Raw genomic sequence first — 23,016 nt, 5'->3', positions numbered from 1 at the left:
AATTCAATCTAATGTGGACAAAGCAATGATGTTTAACTGATATAAATATTGATAACTGTCTGTTCTTGCATGGTTTCTGAGGCTGGGTCACCGTGAAGAGGCCTTCATCCGGCCACTGGAGGGCGCTGGAGGCTGTGGGGAGCCCGCAGGATTCCTGCCTTCTCCAGTAGATGGGGCTCTGTGCTCTCACCAAGTTGGGTGTTCACAGAACTGCTTGGCAGCATGCCTTAATTAGCCTTATAATCCCTTGATTAGAATCACAAATAAAAGTTCGTTAATCTACTCTTGTGGTGGAAAGTGTTAGGAAAGTAATTGTTTAAAATGGCGCTGCAAAAGGTTTTTTTAAAGAATTTTTTGGGTACTTTCTTCAAAGCTTAATGGTGTTTTACATAATTTTCAAAAGAAAAGTCAGTCTGAACATTACAAACAATAAGCAGTTAGTGTTTTTTGTCTTGCTGAGAAATATAAATTTTCTCCCTCTTCAAAGAATTTTTGTTTTCACATTGACAGAAGACTAATTGTTCATGTGATAAAATAAAAAAATTAAATCTTTGTTGTATTTTTCAGGGAATCCGAGCCCGAATTTTAGAAACTCTGGTCATGCTCATCCTCCTGGCCTTGCTTATTCTTGGGATCGTGTGGGTAGCCTCAGCACTCATTGACAATGACGCTGCTAGCATGGAATCTTTATATGGTGCGGACTGACTTGTTTAAACCAGTTTCTCTAAGGGAGACTACAGTTTGGAATATAATTACACATTCACTTTTTAAAACATTTTAATAATTCTTTGTGTATTATTATGCAATAATCCTTGTATAGTTAATCCATATTGTTAATTTACAGAATTAAAAAGTCTTTTGACATGTTTAAGGAAAGAAATGAATGTTTATGTGTTTCTTGTATGTAGAATGAGCAAGCAGCTTTTCAGACTTTTTTTTTCCCCCTTTGGTTAATTGGTTTCTGTTCTTAAAATTCCATGGAGGCTTATTTTCTCCCTCTAAACAGGTTTTGCAAAAGAGTTATTTCCTGTTCTTCTGTTTTAGATCTTTTTATTGTACAATTTAGAAATTACATGGTTTAGTAGACGAAATAGGCAATTATGATGTTTACTATACATTAATCTATAGTCAGTCTATGTCTTAATGCACAGTATTTTGGATGTACTAAAATATTTACATTTTTAAACAGATCTCTGGGAGTTCTACCTACCTTATTTATATTCCTGTATATCATTGATGGGATGCTTGTTACTTCTCTGTAAGTATTTTTCTGACATAATATTGATGGTAAAGCAGAGTTGTTCTGTGTTCTAGAAAATTATGGGCAAGTTTCCTGATGAGATTCTTTTAACAACTTGGGGATTTTTTAAAAAGTTGGCTTTTTTTGTATGTTCAAGATAAATTTTGATAAACTGAAACCTTGAAACAATAAGATACCTTTGGTTTTCCCTAAAGAAAGCCTCTCTCACGGAGTTGGAGAGAGAAAGGGAGGGAGAGACAGAGTCAGACACGCTCCCCAACTCTCCCTGCTGCCCCTACCCCCGCCCCGGCCACAGCACCACCTTCTGCCTTTAAATGGTAATTGTCAAATTCTGTTTGATGAATTTGTGGTCTTTTTTTTTTCTTCACAATATGTTTTGTTTTACTTAAAGCATCACAGCACATCTCAGAGATACTATAAACGGATAATGTAGGTAAAACGATGTCAGTTTATCGTCGTCACTTTCAGGTAGTCTTGTCTGGTACCCAGTTCAGTTAGTATTGACACTTGAAATGCAGCCTGTTTTCTGGTTGGATTTCTTTGAAGTGAGAGCCCTTGTTATTATTCAGCTGCTGGAGTCTGGCATCTCCTGCCCCTCCTTGGTCTTCACAAGTCTCCCTTAAGTGCAAGAATGCCCACCCTCCATGTGCCAGCCCCTAGAGCTTCTTTAGTGGTGACACTGAGGAGCCCCGTGACAGGCTTCAAACAGGCGTTTTCTCAGGGCAGGAGGCTTTAAGTTTGGCTCATTTTGGACCCGCGGTTTCTCTCCTAACTCTGAAGGAGGCTCTCTGTTCTGCAGTGTGCACTCCAGTCGGCCTCTCCCGCATGTTCACTGTCATGGGGCAGCTGCTGGTGAAGCCAACAGTGAGTATGTCGTCCTAAAGCGTCTTGTCTGTTAAATGCACACTTTCACATTTGAACATCTCTCAGGTTCTAAACTAGCATTCAGAAACAGAATATTTTTATATGTTGATGCCCCAAATTGCTATTGTATTGTTTTCATCTTTCTCATCTTTGACAAACAAATTTGTTTTTGCTCTTGAAATGCACAGTATAGGCATACAGGTAAAAATGCTTCTAACAGATTTGAAGACAAAATGTACAGATATTTAGAGGTTTTTTAAGTGTCCATTATCTTATATTTCATGGGGTCACAAAGAGTTGGACATGACTGAGCAACTGAACTGAACTGATCTTATATCAAATAGTGACTCTTTGATGTTTCAAACTTTACTATATATATTCTTTGAATTATAAAGCAGTTATTTCCTGAAAATTTGTCTGCATATTATATCTTGATTAATTGAATTATACCTTTCCCTTTAATATCAGAAATACTGTATATTCATTTTAAAATAATTTTCAGTTGATAGTAGTTTTGATGATTTTTTTCCTAAGTTGCTTTGGCTTCTGGGCTTCCTCAGTGGCTCAGTGATGAAGAATCTGCCTGCATTGCAGGAGACACAGGAGATGCAAGTTCGATCCCTGGGTTGGGAAGGTCCCCTGGAGGAGGGAGTGGCAGCCCACTCCAGTATTTCTGTCAGTAAAATCCCATGGACAGAGGAGCCTGGTGAGCTCCAGTCCCTGGGGTCACAGAGAGTTGGGTATGGCTGAAGCGACTGTACACACACACACACACTTTGGCTTGTAGCTATTTTGTCAAGTATTTAACTATGAAGATAATTCTTACCTATATCTGGAGAGTTTGTCACGTCCATTATTTTCCTGGATCATCATTGCCTACATACTCCAGTGTAAACTGGGCACATGTAAGAAGGCCTTTCACCCCTGTCCACCCTGAGTTTACCGGTAGCCACCCCTCCTGCCGTGGCCTCCCTGGTGTCTGTGATTCCGGTCAGTCTCCCAGCTGACGTGCTGTGCCCGAATATGCTGGATTCTCCCCCTTTCCCAGGCCTGGCGAGGGCCTTGCTCTCGCCACTGCCTCCTGCCTGCCTCGGCCACCTGGCAGCGTCTGAAGCCCTGGCTCTGACACCAGCCCTGAACCCTGCCTCACTTCTCTCAGCTATGATAGTGAAGCTTCTCGCTTTGCATTTCCATATTCCCCTTTGTCTGTGTTTCACTAGTTGTACTTATTAAATTATCGTGGTTATATGTTTTCTTTCTTGTCAGGGTGATTCATCAAGGGAAAGAAGCTGAGAATATCATAGTAGACATTCTTTTAGGAAATGTTTGCTTAATTTTGAACGTTTTTTTTTTAATGGCAATCTTCATATTTTTTAAAAATAAAAACAGGTTTTTTTACCTGCTATGTAAATGTGCACACACTCATATATAATACACATGCTATTAAATCTTGAAATTTGCTTCCCTCTTAAAGAGGTTTTGTGACACGGCATTCATTTAGTTTCTTACTAATTCTCTGGATATTTTTTTTTTTTTTTTTGATCTCTCTCTCTGTTTCTACTTTCTGCCCCCTAAACTAGGCAAATGTTTCAAGTTCTATCCTTGGGCTAATGGGCTCTGCTCTGTTTTCCTGAGCATTCTGCCACTTCCACCTCACTTCTAAATGTCTAATTCTAGTGAGAAAAAGATAATGAATACAAACTACAGTATATTTTAAATGCTATAATTGAATACCCCATGGAGTTGAAAACACAACAGATAAAGAATCAAACTACTTATTTATCTCCCCTCCCCAAAATTATTTTCTCCCAAACTTGTCTGTTGTTAATAACATCTTCAGACTTTTCTTATTCTTAACATCTCGTAATAATGGTTATGTATTTAGTAATTAAGTATTTGCTGTGTGTGTGCACTGCATACTTCATTTAATTTCATTTTTCAAAATTTCATTTAATCCTGATGATAAGCCCATAAGTTGGGTGATGGTGTTCTTATTTTATGCTTGAATTATCTGCAGTTCAGGGAGATCAGTTAGCTTGTACAAGATCACATATCTGAGAGGATGGGGCAGGGCTGGAACCCAGAGGCTCTTCTCGGAGCTGGGACTCTGGGCCACTGCTTGTGCTACAATAAGAACAAGAGTTTGCGCCCTTCTGTTGCTGAGGGAACCTTGTACCTCCCCGCCTGGGTGTTCTGCTTGTCATTTGCTCTGATCTGAATGCCTTTTCTCTTTTTGGTAAATGAAGCTACCAGGTACTATGCTACTACCATCAAAAACATTTGTGAAGACTTTTTCCTTCCCAAACAGAAGCTGGGAATCTTTCTTCCTCCGAACTTCTGTAACATTTTATTTTAGCTTCATTTATGACTTTGATTTCAGTTCTATAATTTTTTTTTTCATGTCTTTCCTGAACATAGAATATAAGCTGTTTGAAGTCAAGGACTTAAGTCCGATCCATATTTAGGTCCCCATCAGCCCAGACTGGCTAAGAGCACAGGCTTTGAAGGCAGATAACTTTCCTTTGCCGGACCTTTGTTTGGTGGCATGTTACAGGGTGGGGTGAGAGCAGTCTGTTTTTCACAGGGTTGCTGTGGAATGATGGGATGAAGCACGCCAGCCCTCACGGAGACACCTGTGCTTCTCGTTGTCACTCACTCACACCAACACGTCCCTATGGTGGTGAGCCGTCAGTGGGCAGCTGCACAGCGAGAAGAAATCCTTCGTGTGTGGTGGTGTTCTTTAGTTGCTCAATCATTTCTGACTCATTTGTGACCCCACGGACTGTAGCCCACCAGGCTCCTCTGTCCATAGGATTTTCCTGGTAAGATTACTGGAGTAGGTTGCCGTTTCCTTCTCCAAGGGATCTTCCCAGCCCAGGGCTTTAACCCAGGTCTTCTGTTTGGCAAGCAGATTCTTTTTGGCTGAGCCACCAGGGAAGGCCCCTTTGTATGTTTTAGACCTGAGAACAGTAAAAAGTGTCTATTGTGGTCCAAACAGTAGAAAGTGGTGAGAACGTTGGTGGAAAAGGAACTTCGTATTGTGGCCCACAGAGGTGTGGCCCATGCTCTCCCCACGCACGAAGTCTGCCTTGGATGACTCAGCCCCATTCATAGCCCCCACCTGGGTCTTCACATAGACACACGAGTGTGTCGTGTCCTCAGCAAAGCCCTCACTGGCCCCGTTCACGGCCTCCCCCTGGGGCTTCCATGGACCCGTTCTTCCTCCAGAGACGGGAGTGTCGGGGCCTCGGCTGCTGCGGGAGGACCCCCACTTCTTCCCGTTCCTCCCGGGTTCACAAGATGGCCATCTCTTACAATTACTTGTTTCTTACTATATATTCTTATTTTATTATTTTGTTTTCAGCTCTTGGCCATCAATATTTGTTCAAATACTGGGAATTATTGGATTGCTTGATACTTGATAGGGATTGCATGATTGAAACTCCTTTTTCTGAATATGCCTCGTCAAGAAAGGATATATGTATTAATATATAGGATTTCCATCCTTTTGTTTTGTCCATCAACTCACAGTTTATTGTTTTGCTGAGAAATAAGTAGTTTGGGGTTGAAGGACACAACATTAATAACAGCTCTGGGTTTCTTTCAGAGTTTTTCCAGAGCTAGGAAGATACTTAGGATTGGCTCAGGGAGGCCAGTTGTGATGAGTTCAGTTCAGTTGCTCAGTCGTGTCCGACTCCTTGCGACCCCATGGACTGCAGCACTCCAGGCTTCCCTGTCCATCACCAACTCCCGGAGTTTACCCAAACTCATGTCCATCGAGTTGGTGATGCCATCCAACCATCTCATCCTCTGTTGCCCCCTTCTCCTCCCGCCTCCAATCTTTCCCAGCATCAGGGTCTTTTCTGAGGAGTCAGTTGTTTTCATCAGGTGGCCAAACTGATAATAAATTTCCCACCTGTGATAATAAAGCTTTTAGGTTTTATCAGCAATGAAGACAGTGCAAAGAATATCCCATATAAATTGGCTGTTGATGAGTGGGTTTTTCTGGTGGTTGTTTTTACTAGCGTTGTATGCTCTGGTAGTGAGTGTGTGTATTCAGCACTCTGTCTCTAGGGTTCAGTCTGTGGGGTGATTTTCATAATCCCAGTGTTTAATATTTGTGGACATCTTTTAGTATACGAAGATGATGTAAATGGAAAGTATGAACGGTAGCGATTTCATTTATGGATTTCTTGTTCTACACATTGTGCAGGTTAATGTATTAATAGATGAGAAACCATTGTTGGACTGGGTGATTTGCTCCTTCCAGCTCCAGAGAATTGGCTTGGGCACGAAGAGACTACTGCATTCAGTTTTTTGGATGTTTAGAATGCTTGCATTTGTGTGCCTTGGAGAGAGTTGCAGAGTTCTTTCATTCTTTAAACTGAAACAACCCCAATTTAGATGTATGTAGATTTTATGAGAATCAGCTTTCAATTTGCTTAGTTCTGTACTAAGACTTTTTACTTAATTTGAAAATAGAATAGTTTGAGCATTTTTATTTTAGATTCTTATTAATTTTGAATGGTTGTCTAAATTATAGGCCAAGTAGCCTAAATATTCTCATAAACACTGCTTTTGTAATGTATTATTCAATAGTGTGGGCTTTACATTTAGATTCTTGAAGACCTGGATGAGCAGATTTATATCATTACCCTCGAGGAAGAAGCACTCCAGAGACGACTCAGTGGTATGTATTTGTTATATTTATTACATATTTAGACCAGAATAAAACATTAGTTAATTCTAAAAAGATGGATAATTGAGGGGAGAAAGACAAGCCCCTCAGTCCCTTGTGCTGTTGCCCGAGGCTGAGACGTAAGAGGAGCACGTGAACTTCCCAGGTGAGGGCAGGTGTGCTGAGGAGCTGGGTCAGGTCCCCCCTCAGTGAAAGTCGCTGTGATCTGGCAGGGTCAGTTCAGCGCCTAGACACTGAGGCGTGTCTGTCCTCCACCAGATCCTCACGCATGACGGGTGTCAGGACTTAGAGTTACTGGCGTGTTGCAGGTCTGTCTGAGCGGCTGTAACGTCCCTTCCTTGTGTCTCTCCTGTTGGTAGAAAGCGGTGTTTCTTCTGTGAGAAGGGGCCAGATTAGATTGCTGTACTGAGGAACTCTGTCTTCATTCTGGGATACTGTTCATTACCAGCTGATAACCACATAAGCCTGTCAAAGACTTTAAAATTTAAATTTTCGTTACGAATCATTTTTGGCTTCAAATGATGAACCAGTAAAGAAAAGAGTAATGATAGTTTAACAGAGAAATGACATAGTAAAATGTTTTATTTTACTCAAATGATTTTCACCCTGCACTCTTTTCTCCTACGGAGTTTTCTTTTAAATGTTGAAAACCTCCCACCAAGATCAGATTATTAATAGCTAACTATATTTTACAATCATAATTCAAGAATAGGTATAAAATGGAAGGTTACTTTAACTACACAATATTGAGAAATGGGAAGAAAGATATCTACTTTCTTCAGTTACAGATAGTGAATTTAAATCATCAACCCCAAAATGTTGATATTAGACATTCTTAGATCAAAGAATTTTGGATTGTATCTATTCTAGAGAATTCTTCTCAGTAATAATTATATACTTTGATACTGATAGCTTTTAGACTGGAACTACATGTATCTTTTGTTCTTCTAACTTTATTAAAGCTATTTTAACATTTAAACCTATTTAACTTAAGAATTATAACTTTAATCAATACTGTCAGCTTTATAATATTTCATTAAAGTAGTTAATATTGTAATGAACTTGTCTTATTTAGATAATCACGCCATTGTATACTAAATCTGCCTGGATCATTCAGAATCCATGTCTAGCTGCCCCCTGCAGTGTGGGGTTATGTCTCAGCTTATATACAATATCATTCTGTCTTACAGATCAGGAGGCTCAGATCTAGGAAGGGTAAAATACATTGCTCTGTGAATTAAAGAATTTGAAGTAAGGCTAATCAAAAGAAACCCCAAAATGTAGGCTTTTCTCACTGTGTCCTTCAACAGTGGAGGAAGAAAAGTCTCTCCAGAATGTCTCTAGATCCTTAGCTCCTCAAATAAAAAGTGGCTCCGTTAGAGCTAAGGAAACGGAAGAGGAAACACTTGCCGGGAGTTTAAGGTAGGATACAGTGAGGCAAAGCCAAAGTAACCAGGACATCCAGCTAACTCAGTAATGGTGTAGCTTGCAGGGGATTGAGGGTGATATGATCTGCGACTTCCTGGCAGTCCTTTGCCTTCCAGGGCAGGGGACGCAGGTTTGATCCCTGGTCGGGGAACTAAGATCCCCTGTGCCCTGCAGGCAGAAACCCAAGAGGTAAAACAAGCAATATTGTAACAAATTCAGTAAAGACTTAAAAAAAGATGATATGATTGCCAGTGCTAAGTGTACTTTTATTTTCTGCCATTTCGGGAGGCCATGCACTACTTCTGACTGTCGGTGGTCGTTAAGAATCTTTCCAGTGAGACTGTGTGTTGGGATATGTTGAGATAAAGCTTTGCTCTTTGCTGCTGGTTAGCACTGTGGACTGTTGAAGGTGGAATGTAGAGGGTTCTGAAGCAAAATGGACATTTTGATTAATACAGATTAAGAGTTATGAGCTTCAGTAAGTATATTTGTCAGTTGTGCAGAAGGAAGAAAAGCCAAGATGGAACAAAACCCTATTTTGTAATTTGCTATTTAAGAAAATGTAGATCATAGGAGGTTAGTAGGGCTTTCCCAGTGGCTCAGTGGGTAAAGAATCTGCCTGCAATGTAGGAGACACAGGAGGTGTGAGTTTGATCCTTGGGTTGGGAAGATCCCCTGGAGGAGGAAATGGCAACCCACTCCAGTGTTCTTGCCTGGAGAATCCCGTGGACAGAGGAGCCTGTGGGTGATAGTCCAAAGGGTTGCAGAGTCAGACGTGACTGAGCACACGTGTACTACTAGGAGGTTAGTAACGGCAGTCACCCCATGGAATATATTTAATGTAGTACTCTGTCACATATATTTTGTTGTAAGAATTATCATGTATTTTAAATTATTTTTACAAAGTGAAGTTTAAGTTTTTACTCTGGGCTATTAAAAAGAATTTCAGGATAGAGTAGAAGATTTTAAAAACTACAGCTTACAGCGGTGACCCACCCCAGAACTTGTGGTGTTTTCTGAGGGCGTGCTGGCTGTGCTTTCTCGGTGCTTGTGGGCTGTGACGGGCATTGCGTGTAGCTTGGGGACATCTGCATGGTTTGCTCTGATCCCAGCTTTACGGCTACCTGATAAAACATGATACTTGATATCAAAAGGGACTTAAGTGTGGGAACAACACTATTTTGTTCTGGAAGATAAGATGACTTGTTGTGGTAGTCACTACATGCCTGAGCTCGGCCTCCATGCTGGTGTTTAGCTCATCAGCACAGCTCTGTGATGCACTGCCTGCCCGTGACTTCTCCACTGCTCCACGTTGATGCTCGGCGCTAGAGGTTTTGTGCTTGTTAATAGTGTTGTTATTTCTTAACAGTAACAAAGTAAAGCTAACTGTGCACTGTTACAGAGAAGCCGTCCTGCTACCAGCCTGCCCCATTCTCTCCTCCCTTCACCATGCTGCTTTCTCTAAGCACCAGACAGCGTGCCTGTGAATTTAGAACCCGAGTCTTGAGACTGTGGGCTAGTTAACTGAAGAAGAGGGAGAGACATGGTGAGACTGCCTGAAGGCTGCGTCCAGTGCTGAAGGACCCGACAAGAAGTGGAGGAAGGCGTTGTGTGCGTTTCTGGAGCAGGAGGGAGCCCATGCAGTCCCGGCACTGGAGAGGGCGGGAGCGAGCGTGCCTTTTGCCCTTGGCCTCTTTCTGGTCCGGCCGAGGAGCAGGGGCTGTCCTGTGATCTCAGACTCTGGTCCGCTTGTCTGCTTGGGCCCGTTTCTGCCCCCGGTTCCCACTGTCCCCTCCGCCAGGACACCCTGCGCCAGCCCTGGGGTGGAGCGTGGACCTGGCGGCAGGACCGCAGCGCTCGGCCTTCTCTCTGTCCTGAGGACTCTCGGCTTCCCAGCAGCTCCCAGTGGGGTCCTGCTTGCCGCTCACCTGCCGGCACTGCTCCTGGAGCCTGCCTGGGCTGCCCTTGCTCTGCGTCAGGCGCTGAGTCCGTCTGTAGGCCCTGACCTGACTGGCCACTTCTCTGTTCCCAGTCACCCTCACCTCCCAGGCGAGGCCTGCTCCCTGCGGGGGGACACGGCGCCATCTGCTCTTTGACGAGCCTCTTCTCCACGCGCCTGCGGTCCTCGGTGGTTTCGGAGCCCCACCTCTGGGAAGCCCCTGAGCGCTCGCTCCTAACTGTCCGCTCCGCGGCTTGGTGCCCGGGCCTCGTCGTGAGCCCAGTTGGCTTCTCCGGCTCACTCCCCACAGTTACCCACTGTTGACACTTTTCACACGTGCCGTGTATTTACCCTCGGGACTTCTCAGCACCGCCGCTTGCCCCCGCGTTCCAGTCATCCCCAGGCCTCATCATAGTCGCGCTAGTGCCAGGCTGTCGTCAGAGCCAGTGCCCCTGTGCGTGCTCAAGCCCCTTCACACTCTCCGAGCCTCGGTCCAGCCTGCTCTGCATGTTCTCTGCCCTCATGGCCGTTCCCCGCTGACTGTGGCCGCCTGACGTCTCTCTTCCTGTCTGACCAGACAGTCTCCAGACGACTGCTATGTCTTCTCTTCTCTCAGACCTTCTTCACGGTCACTCTCAGCTGATACTTTGCTTCCTGTTTTGTCAAGAAAACAGAAGCTCTTGTGTCAGAACTCTGCCCCCTCGCCTGGGTTTGCCTGCGTGCGCTGCCTCTTCTGCGTACGCTGTGCCTGGCTGTCCCGCTGCTGGACCAAGGCTATGGTTGGCCCTCTCCGGTGCAGCGGCCCGCGTCTCTTTTCCCTGGCTGCAGGACAGACCTCCGGCTGGGTTGCCACCTCTCTCACAGAATCAGCTGGCTCACTGCCATCAGCATAGGAAAGTACTCTGATTTTTCTCAACAGAATGAAAGAACAAGTAAAAGAGTAAGGAAAGGAAGTGTCCACAAAAAACCAATCAGTTGATCCAAGAAAGAAGTGGAAAATTTTCATCGAGCCTGATTGAGGATTATAACTTGGGAACTCTCTCAGAAAGCTCCTTTCCTCCCGTTAGAGGTCAAAGCACAGTTGTGTGAGTTTTTGATCCAGGGCGGTACGTTAGTGACATGTTATGACCAGTTTATCTATACAGCCTTGCTCAAAGGTGAGGCTTTGAGCTCACTCCCGCCTCCGCGACTACCAGAGTGCTGGTGCCATGTTGGCTGTGACTCGTCGTCCTCATCTTGGCTCTCCTTTCTCCTGGAAATGCCGTTACTCCACCCGGCTTTCTGTCCCCTGCACGTTCCTCGCCCTCCCAGGTGGTGGGCGGCTGCTCTTCAGCCTGCGTCGCTGGGTTTCCCCGCCCCTCCCTGCCTCGGTCCTGGTGCTCCACTTTGTTTGCCTGCCCTCCCTGGCCCTGAGGCTGCTGACCCCAGCTCTGCAAGCCGGGTGTCCAGTGCTCACCCCACTGGGCTGTCCAGTGGGCGCCTTGAGCACCTCTTGTCCAGAGTCAGCTCCACAGGCCTCTGTTCACATGGGCCCGCTCCTGCAGGTGGCAGACCCGTTCTTCCAGGTGCCCAGGTGAATTCCTTGGCGGCTCTTCATTCCTCTGTGGATTCCTTCGCAAAGTTCTCGCCTCTGGCTTCAAAGCCTCTCCAGCATCTGACCATGCTTTACCCCTTGCCCCGCTGCCTCCCTGATCTGAGTGACGGCCAGTCCCTGCTGGCTGAGCTGGTGCAGATCCCCGTCGGCTCCCTGCGCCCATCCTCGGCCTGCGAGGCAGGAGAGTGCTGAGGGCCAGCCCTCCCTCACTCGTGGGCTCCCGGCTGCCCCCAGCTCCTGTGGGCGCCTTGCTGCCCCTGCCGCACAGGGCCTGTCCCGCCGGGCCCCTGCCCCATGGGCCTTCCCACGGTAAGCCCCGCGGCCAGTGCTGCCAGGCCTGCCTCCCCCGGCACTTCTTTCCCTTTCCCCTTCCTTGTTTCCACAGTGCCTTCCGGTCACTGATGTCCTGCTCATCTCTCATCCTGCCCTTTTCCCTGCCTGGAGCAGGGACTTGGCAGGCAGGGGTGTATGCTGGTTTTCTTCCTGATCCTCTGATACCACCAGACACGTGGTGGGTTGGGAGTAAGTGGACAGATGAAAAGCACACACAGTGATTTCGTCATTTTACCATAGATGTGAAGAATGAAGAAGTGAAATTTGGTGATAGGATAAAAAACCACCGCATGGAACAGTGTTTAGAAAAGCCCATTGTAGAGACCTCTGGAGACAAGCCAAGACGAGGAGCTGGAGACCGTGTGTTTGGTGTTAGTGAAGGAAAAGAAATAAAGCGATTTTCCCTCTATTGTTAAACCATGAAATTGGAGCAGTCACAACCCATTTCTACTCCAGGACCCCTGAAGAGTAGCCCAACAGAAAGTCCCATTACATTAATCTTGGTAGAAAATCTTTTGTAATTCCTTCTCAGGATTAAGATACATATACATTAGCTTGTTTAAATGTTTAAGTCATGCGGCAGCATTAATTGAAATAATTAGCTTTCGTGTGTATAGCCTATGGGTGTACTGGGTAACTTTAGAAGTACCTAATGAACAGGAATTATTTTTTGTTGTTTAAGTTCAAAACCTTCACAGTTCTTTGAATGTGATTTATTTAAAAATATTATAGCCTTTGAACTTAATGATTCAATTCCATTTTTTATGTACTATTTTCATCTTCATGATAAAAAGTTAGTATATCACCTTTGGTGGCAATTACTTTCCTGCTTCATTCTAATCTTTTTAAAAGCTTTTTCCATTGAGGTTTGTACTAATTCTTTATTCTTAAGAGCACAGAAGATGTACTGATTTCATTTTTGTTGTATCTTAGTATTATGAAAAGTAAAAGGTTGAAAAAAACCCCTACACATCCTCATTTTTTGTGGAACTCAGTAACCTGTAGTCCTAGAATCTTGTTGTTTATCCCTCAGCCAAGTTTACCAGGCAGTCTGTGCTTGCTCAGAGTGGTGGCGTCCTGTCAGAGGCTTTCCCATCGTCACTGGAAATGTGGTTGGCTGTCTGATGTCTTTCACATACCACCCTCAATAGTGTAAGGACGCACTGGATTTCATCTCATGTCCTCTGCATTACTCTCATCTTGACTTCCCCTCGGCATTCTTTTATAGTCTTGCAATGGTTATTATGTTGGTTATACCACTGATGTAAGAGTTTCTCAGATTTACCAGACTCTGGGAATAGTAGATAGTCTGAAGTTGATCAGATACTGACTTTCATCAGGAACATACATAGCAAAGATTGTTGACACTGAATGACCCCTTTGGGGGACAATACTGTGATAGAAGAAAGGATTTAGTAATATCTTGACTTTATGAACTAACAAAAAGAATATTAATTCTACTGGTAATACTAATTAAATGGTTTCTTTTTAGTAAGACACTGACATTTGGGTCCAAGGGTCTGAAACTGTAGGAGACATCTTGTTACAATGTATTCAGCTTCTTGGGCTATATAATCACTCCATGACAATAAAATATGGCCCAAATAGTGAGATGAAGAAGGGATGAAATGAGATGACTGAAGAGATACAGTACCAGTAGATGAAGAATACTTTGGAATAATTCAAGAGTCAAGTATCATGTATTCTTTGAAACTGAGAGAGATTGCTCTGTGTAGACGATCCAGATTTGTTAGCAGAAGAGGAGTTTAATGCACATGAACTGCTTGTGTAACCACACCCAGGTGATGATGGTGTTCCCAAGAGTAATGTGTAAAGTAATCTTAACACCTTATCTGGCTTAAGGTACACCACTACCTTGTAGCTGAAGTAGGGAAAAAAAGGGCCAAACCTTTCATTGTACAGAGTTTCATGTAATGTTCCTAAAGTTGTTTACTATTCTGCATATTGTCTGTGATCATTTTATAATGAAAGTATTTTGCATTTTCAAAATTGTGTTGGATATAAAAAAATCTCATATTACTTGGTTCAGTAACTAGCCATATTTTTGTGCATATGTCAGAAGTAAACAGAAACTATTTTAACAAATGTTAGCATTGCAAAGGGAATAGAAATGGAAGTAGAGTTTTTGAGTGTATGACTTGTCTGTCTCCTCTGTAGATGGTAATAGTGTTTGTTCATGCCCAGGTAGATGTTTTAGAGATTGCATGTCCAGGCTTCAGTTTTCAAAAGCTTTGTGGGGTCTGTCTAATCACCAGTGGCTTTATGGTGTATAGTAATTGGTGTTTGCTTAGGGGATGGAGACTGTTCATTCTATGAATTATTAGGAGTCTTGGGTTTTAACAACAAACTCGTTTGTCTAAGTGACTAGGAATAATGAAAAGTATTTGAGTGACCTCACATTCTTGGTGACAGAGATAACTTTGGTCAGTTCAAAGTACTAAATATAATCAAAATTTTAAAGAATTGCTTAGGTAATAGATTCTATAACTAGCGTTCTTTTGTCTATACACTAAATTTAAAAGTTAAATGAAACAATAAGGTATATACCAGAGGGATCTATTTTCAAGTAGTAATCATTAGAGACTAAGTTTAGGACCCTGGATTGTTTAGGGTATTGATTTGTTTAGGGAGATTGTTTTATTGCTTCATATTCTTTGAATTATTTACATAATCATTTGGAGATTTATATTGGTTTTTAGAAATGCAACATTATATATTGTACAGTAAATAGCACCTGTCCTTTAATATATGAATACATGTCAGTTAAGGCTCTCTTACATATTAAGAAAAGGTGTGAGGACAGCTTAATTGCTGAAGTGCTGGACTTTGGGAAATTCTGTTATCTTGGGAACAAAATATTTTCAATGCCACACTAGTTTTTCAGCTTAAGAATAAAGCTGGGAAAAGTTGCCGTCAGCTATTAGTTTTCCTGAATCCAAAGAGACGGGTGGGGCAGGATCAAAAATACTCATTTGATCAAAGTTATTGGCTCTGAAGGTCTTACCTGTGTAAGAAAGATGAAAGGTGTTGTTTTTATTGCATGCTAGTAACAGTGTAATTTTGAACTAATTGGTGGTGAACTGCCAATCACCTAGGGGGAATGCAAATAGATACTCTTACAATTTCCTTTGAGGTAGTGAAATCTTATGTTGAGGCTGGAAGGAAAACAGAATAATACCGTTAAATTGACCTTAAATGAGCTGCTTTGTGGTTTTCTTGGAGAATCCCTTTTTATTTTTCATGACTAGTCCAAACAGGTTTTGTCTACCAATTTGACTTATTGACTAGACAATGCTGACATTGAACATTTTAGATTCATTTTGAAATAAGGTAATGATAATACAGTTCTTTAGGATATTTTGATGATTTTGTTGTTATAACTTAAATTTGTATAACATTCCAATATTTGTTTGAGGTGTGTCATGATTCCTTACAAGAGCCATCATTTCCTTTTATACTGGAATATTCTGCCCAGACAAGCTTACTTTTCTCATGTAGGTAATGAGATATACAGTAAAAGGTGGTGATGTCTTTGAAAATTGTGTTATTCCAGATGAAAATCTAGTCATTTAGTAAAAACCATAATTTCTTTTAAGGACAATAAGAATGTATTCTTGATTTTAGTGTGCAGGTCACTCAGTGTTTATTAACTACCTATTGTGTGCCTAGCATTGTGTCATCAAAAAAAAAAAAAAAACAGTGTTACAGAAACATCACTTTAGTTCTTTTCCTTTGAAAACTTTGATTGGCCTGGACATCTGTACTGAGCTTTTTAGATATCACACCCACAAAGTAGGCATTTATGTCTTTTAATTTTACGTTAACAGCAGGAATACTTTATCTACTCTGATTCCCTTTCAAAATTCTGAATAGTCATCAGATTATTATTTCTAGCAGTGAACTGGATACTGGAATTATGCTTTTCTTTACAAGCATAGGGGATGAAACATAGTTTGGGATTGTATTTGTAATTTATTAGGTGTAGAAGTTAAATGACCATTAGCTACAGATACATACATATAATTTATAAAGAAATGGAATGAAAAGTAAAATATTCTTACCTCTAAGACTATTAAATGCAAAGATACTTGAGAATCTTATAATGCTTTGCTGTCTTACTGTAAATCTCTTTGTGATACAGAAGTGTCCATTAATTCTGTAACTTAAGTGTCTTGCTTTGGCTGCCAGAAACTCTGAATTTGTAGTAGCAGTATAGTAGTTTTGGGGCACACTATGTGAATACCTCTATACTATCTTTACCTCCATTCTGTAATCAACTATATATTGGGAAGCAAAAAAACTCAGGAGTTCTGGAAATAGTGTGTAACATTTCAGTGCTTTCAAGACCTCAGGTTCTCCAAAGGGGAGGAGGGGAGAGTATTGGATTTCTGTCTCTTCAGTGACGGCCGGTAGTGAGAGTGGGAGTGCAGAGGGCACAGTCCTTCCCGTCCCTAGAGACCTAGGTAGGACTGGAGCTTTCTGATTGCACAGGAGGGCTTTAGTGCTCCGAGCTGCCTTGTGCCGTTGGCTGAACCCTCTCTGCAGGCTCTCTCCCTTTAAGAAAGGAGTGCTGTTTGCACCCCGAGAGACGCCAGAGCACTGAGTCTTCTTCCTCCCGAGTCGGTATTTCTGGCCGGTTCATCCCTAGTCCCCAAGAACACCAGTTACTGGCCTGCAGATGTCTGTCACTGTTTGAGGGCTGGTCTGCCTGGCGAGGGATGAGGGAGCAAGAGCAGCAGATCTGGACGTGGTGTTTGCTCAGGGCTGAGGTGAGGGCCGAGGTGAGCATCTAGAGACTGTGTTTCCGGTTGAAGTCAGCTGTTGGGAAAGACAAAGGAGGATTCGTACTCAGCCCCCCAAAGTAGTACAGGTTATCAAAGAGATGTCACTGGAGCAGAAAAAGGACTGCCTAGAATGTGGGGATAAGTTTTAAAATTTAGTAGGCAAGAGATGAGGTGGTCCTTGTGATAGACAGAATAGGGTCTCGCGGAAGCGTCCGAGTCCTCACCTCCAGAGCCTGTGCATGTGTCCCCTGGCATGGGGACGGGGCCGTGCACTGTGCTTCAGTGAGGGGCTTGGCATTATCCTGGGTGCTCTGGTGGGCAGGCGCCATGTCACCACAGCAGCGCGAGGAGTGAGCGATGAGGCAGGCGGTCACAGAAGGGAACGTGGCGCGGAAGCGGAGGGTGGAGTGACCCGAGGAAAGGCCCCCAAGCCCAGGAGGGCTGGCCGTCTCCAGAAGCCGGTTCTCCCTGGGGTCTGCGGAGGGCGCAGTCCTGCCCCGCCTTTGGGTTAGACTCCTGACCTCTGGAACAGAAGGCAAGACGTCCACGCTGCTTTAAGTCACTGAGTTTATGGTAGTTTGTTACAGCAGCAGTGGGAAAATGATACAGTTCTTCTGAAAACTGAATCAGTCATCTGGTAGACTCAAGTGAGAGAAACAAAAGTAGAGAGAGAAGGAAATCAGAAATGAAATAATAGACCTGGACTACAGAGTTAATATACCTAATCTAAGTAATATCTAGAGGGAGAAAAAAGAACAACTAGGAAAAAAGTAAATAAATAATAGAAGAAACAGTCAATGAGCTGAGGAAAGAGTTGCGTGTACATTAAAAAGGTAACAGAGTCCTAGGTAAGATTATTAGCAAGAAATTGAAAAGATCCAGTTATCCTATTGGATTCGTGAATTCTAATAATGATAATGATAAAAACAGGTTTACTGGCTTTGACGTAGAAGAGTCACTTACAAAGGAGAGAGAGAAGAATTAAACTTCCCATTTATCACCTGTTAAGGATTATTGAGTACTCTGGAGTCTCAAGGGTGCAGGGAAGATGGCAGTTAAAAATTCATGCATTTCTAAAAATGTCATGTACCTATTAAGACAGAAAAAGGCATTCATTCATTTATTCATTTTAGAGTAGTATGTTCGGTGACTAGGTGCTGTTGTAGTCATTAAGGACACGGTAGCTCCATACCAGTGGAAGAATGTAGTAATAATCTCAAACTAAGGATTTTTAAAACCACCTCAGCACAAACCATGGCTTAGGAGGGGTGGGTGGAAAGCAGTGAGAGGATGGTTTCTGAAAAGCATTGTGAAATTTCGCCTTGGTGGGGGATCAGTTGCCTAGTAAGGTTTCCCTGTGGGGTTTTATGTGGAAACAAATGTAAGTCTTAAGTCAGTGTGCTCAGGATGAGAAAGTAACCACTGAAGTGTCGACTTTACATGAGGGAAAAGAATAAACAGAAACTCCACTTGCTGGGAAAAGAAGAAATGGTAAGCAAACTAAAGTAAACAGGAGTCACGAAATCACGGGAAAGGAGGGAGGGCATCCGTCTCGGCCACAAGCCAGCTTGTGGGCAGCGGGGCTCAGGGCCTGGGTATCACTGATGCGCCGCTGGAACACCCGCCTCGCAGCCCGCTCTGTGTGAAAACTTCTGGTTACATGAAACTGTCTCCTTATTTTTGAGGTGAGTTTTCACACAAGCACAGACCTAAAAGGAGGAGAACTTGAGTGGAGAAGGCCACACAGATGTTTTGAAATTTATCAGACCTGAGAGAATTTTAGAAGCGACTAGTTCAGCAGACCCACGGAAGTTGAATCCTGCACCATCTGTCCTTGATTCATACCTGAGCCCCTGAAAGTCCCCGAAGCGGCAGCAGTGGACCCCTGCCAAAGTGGGGCTGAATGGGATGGATTAAGGCAAGGGGGCTGGCTGAGCAGCCTGCTCGTCAAAGAGCTTGACTCCCATCTCTCCCCCCATCCAGGGTTACTTTCCAGAGAAAGGAAAGCTGTGGCCTGGGCATGGGTTGAGGGAGTGGTGGATGGATGAGTGCTTACAGACTAAATGCCTGGGGCCCCGGCTGTCTTCGCTGGGACAGCAGAGCTCTAAAACCCCAAGAAGGAGATCAGAGGAGTCTTCTCTGGGGATTCTGTCTGTCCAGGAGGGCCTCCCAGGCTCCTAGCAGTTGGGTGCCTGTGAAGAACCCCTGTTGGGGCACCCAACAGGAAGTCTTATTGCAGTTGTAGAGTTTCAAATCAAATTGTCATTTTAGTGTTTCCTTCTTAAGTGTGAACCAACAACTCAGACTCACCAGACTTAAGAGGAAGACTTCTCCCAGGAAAGTAGGAACCAAAACAAACACACAGTAAAGGATGCTGGGGGAGACAGAGCATGCACAGGATAAGAACGCATGCAAGTAAATGTATCGTTGGTATTCTGTGAGAGACTGGGACTGCATCCATGAGAAAGGCCAGGATTCCGTAAGGATGGAATAACTGGTGAAAGAAAGGGCACCATGAAATTTAGAAATGCTAATATGTCTAAAGGATTGGAAGATAAAGAAGGTAGGTCAAAATGGGCAAAAATCAGGTGGAGTTACAATATTAGAGAACCAGTTCAGGATATCTTAACATCCAACTAATAGGAATTCCAAGTGGGGAGAGCAGAGAAAATGAGATGGAGGAGATGACAAAATCAAGCAGATGTCCCAGTCCTAAAGGACAGGAACTCACGGATTGAAAGTGCTCACCCAGGGCCCAGCCTGGAGCACAAGAGTGACTCCTAACACCTGGACAAGGGCCCACCTGTTCTCTAGGGGTAATGAGAAGCAGTTTGCACTCAGGCCTAGCAGGAAGAAGAGCTTCATACTGCTCAGAGCCATCACTGGGAGCTGGCAGACAGTGGAGCAATGGCATCACAGTTCTGACAGATAAGTAGTTTTATCCTGACTAATAAATAGTAATAAATCTGTAAACACTAAAGGGAAAGGTTCCCTTGTGATTTCTTGATTTTCCTGCATTAACTATTACTTGACAACTACAGAAGATGAGAATTTAAGTCTCTGTAAGTCACATGCCTTGTCATTCCTCATATTTTTTAAATAAAGAAGTAATTTATGTTTAACCAAATTTTAATATTGACTTCAGTCGCTCAGTTGTGTCCGCCTCTTTGTGACCCCATGAACCACAGCACGCCAGGCCTCCCTGTCCGTCACCAACTCCCGGAGTTCACCCAAACCCCTGTCCATTGTGTTGGTGATGCCATCCAACCATCTCATCCTCTGTCATCCCCTTCTGTGGCCCTCAATCTTTCCCAGCATCAGGGTCTTTTCAAATGAGTCAGCTCTCCGCATCAGGTGGCCAAAGTATTGTACTTTGCGCTTCCACATCAGTCCCTCCAATCAACACCCAGGACTGATCTCCTTTAGGATGGACTGGTTGGATCTCCTTGCAGTCCAAGGGACTCTCAAGAGTCTTCTCCAACACCACAGTTCAAAAGCATCAATTCTTCGGCGCTCAGCTTTGTTTATAGTCCAACTCTCACATCCATACATGACCACTGGAAAAACCATAACCTTGACTAGACAGACCTTTGTTGGCAAAGTAATGTCTCTGCTCTTTAATATGCTGTCTAGGTTGGTCCTTGACTCCAAGAACTTCCCTGGTAGCTCAGATGGTAAAGTGCCTGCCTACAATGCAGGAGACCCCGGTTCAATCCCTGGGTTGGGAAGATCCCCTGGAGAAGGAAATGGCAACCCACTCCAGTACTCTTGCCTGGAGAATCCCATGGACGGAGGATCCTGTTAGACTACATTCCATGGGGTCGCAAAGAGTCGGACACAACTGAGCGACTTCACTTCCCTTCACTTCACTAGGTTGGTCATAACTTTCCTTCCAAGGAATAAGCGTCTTTTAATTTCATGGCTGCAATCACCATCTGCAGTGATTTTGGAGCCCAGAAAAATAAATTTGGATAGTTTCAAAAAAATTACCTCCCATTCATCTTTTCTTCGCTTGCTACTGGAGGAAATAAAGACATTTGCGAGGAAAGTTTAGCTTTTAATTAGTGGTAAGTGCATAAAAAGCTAAGCAAATGGAAAAAAAGATTAATTCTGGGAGTAAAAAAGAAAAATGGAAGAAAGGAAAGCTAATGGTAGTATATTACATGGGTAAGCAGTGGATAAAATTTGTATTGTAATAATGTAGACATTGAATATTGGTCTAATGAAAATTATCAATATGTCTGAAAGGCGGAGATGAATATGAAGAAAGGCATTAAGGACAGTGGGGGTCATGATGTAATGATAAAAGGTGGGATTTGTGAGGGACATGCTACAGTTTTATAGGAGCCCCCAAATCTTATTAGCAAATACATAATGAAGAAAAAATCTTAAAAATTGAGAAAAAGCTAATCTATCAAAGTACAGTTGTAGTGGGGGGTTGTTTATTTGCTCATTTCAGAATTTAGTAAATAAAATAGAAATGAGCTTCCTGAGTGTTTCTGATAAAGAATCTACCTGTCAATGCAGGAGATGTGGGTGCAATACCTGGGTCGGGAAGATCCCCTGGAGAAGGAAATGGCAACCCACTCCAGTATTCTTACAGGGATAATCCCATGGACAGAGAAGCCTGGAGGACTGCAGTCCATAGGTTGCAAAGAGTTGGACATGCCTAAGTGACTGAGCACACACGCATGGAACTATACAAAGCATCGGAGAAACAGCAGAAAATATGAATAGGGCATGCATGTTAAAGTAACAACGGGAAAACATCATTTGCCCTTCATACTGGCAAAACTTCAAGAGTTACAACATCCACTGCTGGGAAGACTGGAAAACATAGATCTTGACTTATGATGGGTTACCTCTTGATAAACCCGTTGCAAGTTGAAAATACCTAACCCGCCAAACACAGTTTAGCCCGGCCTACCTAAAGTGGGCGCTCGGAGCACTGAGGTTGTAGCACTGACATTAGCCTAGAGCTGGGCCAGTCGTCTGATGCCAGACACATGTTACAGTGAGGTGCTGCTAGAAATGTAAGTCACTACAGTAATTTATTATAGTCACAGCATTTGAGGGGGAAATAACCTTTAAATACCTTTTAAAAGTGTTAGTGCTCGTATTGTTTGACTTTGCAGTCTAAAACCAGAATGTGCTGTATGTGTCTAGAAGAATGTTCATAGTGGCAAAAAAATGGAAGAATACCTGAATATTCATAAACAGAATAATTCTGGATAAAATTGACGTATGTCCATACTCAAATATTTATTCGGCTGTTAAGTTGGGGCTGTTTGTCAGCATGGACATATCATTAACTAGGAAAGCAGGTGGTGAAATAATGTCTGATTTTCCCTATTCTTATAAAATATATAGTGAAGACTGTGAATATGATGAAATATGGATCTGTGCGTATGTACTTGCAGATGAAGAAAGCATCACCCAAGCTGCTGGCAAATTGTCCCATTCGGGAGGTGGGATGATGAGGCGATTTTGATCTTCTTTCACTTTTTATTATAAGCACGTGATACTTTTGTAATTAATTAAAAATTAATAATAGATCAAATAAGAATTTTACCAGAGAAAGACTTTTTCTAGGAATCATGTAGTGTTTAATCAGCAAGAACTTGGAAGTTTTTCAGGGTACGGAAGTGGATGTATGTTTCTGTGAATCACAGCAGCCTTTGTTTTCATTATCAGTAATCAGGATTGGCAATGTGTTTTTTGTGTTTTCATTAACTGTGAAGGCTGCCTGTTCTGAGCTCTGCTGTTTCACTTCTAAAACGTGCTTGCTTCCACTAGGACTGTCTTCGTCAGTGGAATATAACGTAACAGAGTTGGAACAAGAACTTGAAAATGTAAAGATTCTGAAGAAAAAATTAGGTATTGTACATTTTTTTCCCTTTTTCCCTCGACTTATGTATTGGACTTTGTTTCTTATTAAAGACTACTGTAGTCTGTAATACTTTTAAGAATTATGAACTGTCTATGTTACAAGCTTTCAGTCTGCCCAAAACCATTAATAAAGAATGTCTTTTAGTTTGGAGGGAGGATGAACATGGATTTATTCACTTTTTTTAGTTGCTGTTTTGTATGTGT

The 23,016-nt window shown here is 42.9% G+C and overlaps 1 protein-coding gene across 5 annotated transcripts in view; it reads left to right on the top strand.

The window, feature by feature from the left end:
* The window catches only part of LMBR1 (limb development membrane protein 1), a 132,026-nt gene that overhangs the window by 72,132 nt on the left and 36,878 nt on the right, over positions 1–23,016 (top strand). For all 5 annotated transcript variants that reach the window (XM_043463981.1, XM_043463977.1, XM_043463978.1 and 2 more), the window contains 5 exons: positions 568–694; positions 1,190–1,258; positions 2,061–2,125; positions 6,743–6,815; positions 22,720–22,800. In XM_043463981.1, coding sequence (XP_043319916.1) covers positions 568–694; positions 1,190–1,258; positions 2,061–2,125; positions 6,743–6,815; positions 22,720–22,800 — 415 coding nt within the window. The remainder of the gene's footprint in view (positions 1–567; positions 695–1,189; positions 1,259–2,060; positions 2,126–6,742; positions 6,816–22,719; positions 22,801–23,016) is intronic.

Source organism: Cervus canadensis, chromosome 3, assembly GCF_019320065.1.
Source record: "Cervus canadensis isolate Bull #8, Minnesota chromosome 3, ASM1932006v1, whole genome shotgun sequence".
Taxonomy (NCBI): domain Eukaryota; kingdom Metazoa; phylum Chordata; class Mammalia; order Artiodactyla; family Cervidae; genus Cervus; species Cervus canadensis.
Note: the sequence above shows the minus strand (reverse complement) of the source record. Positions and strands in the feature narration are given on the sequence as shown.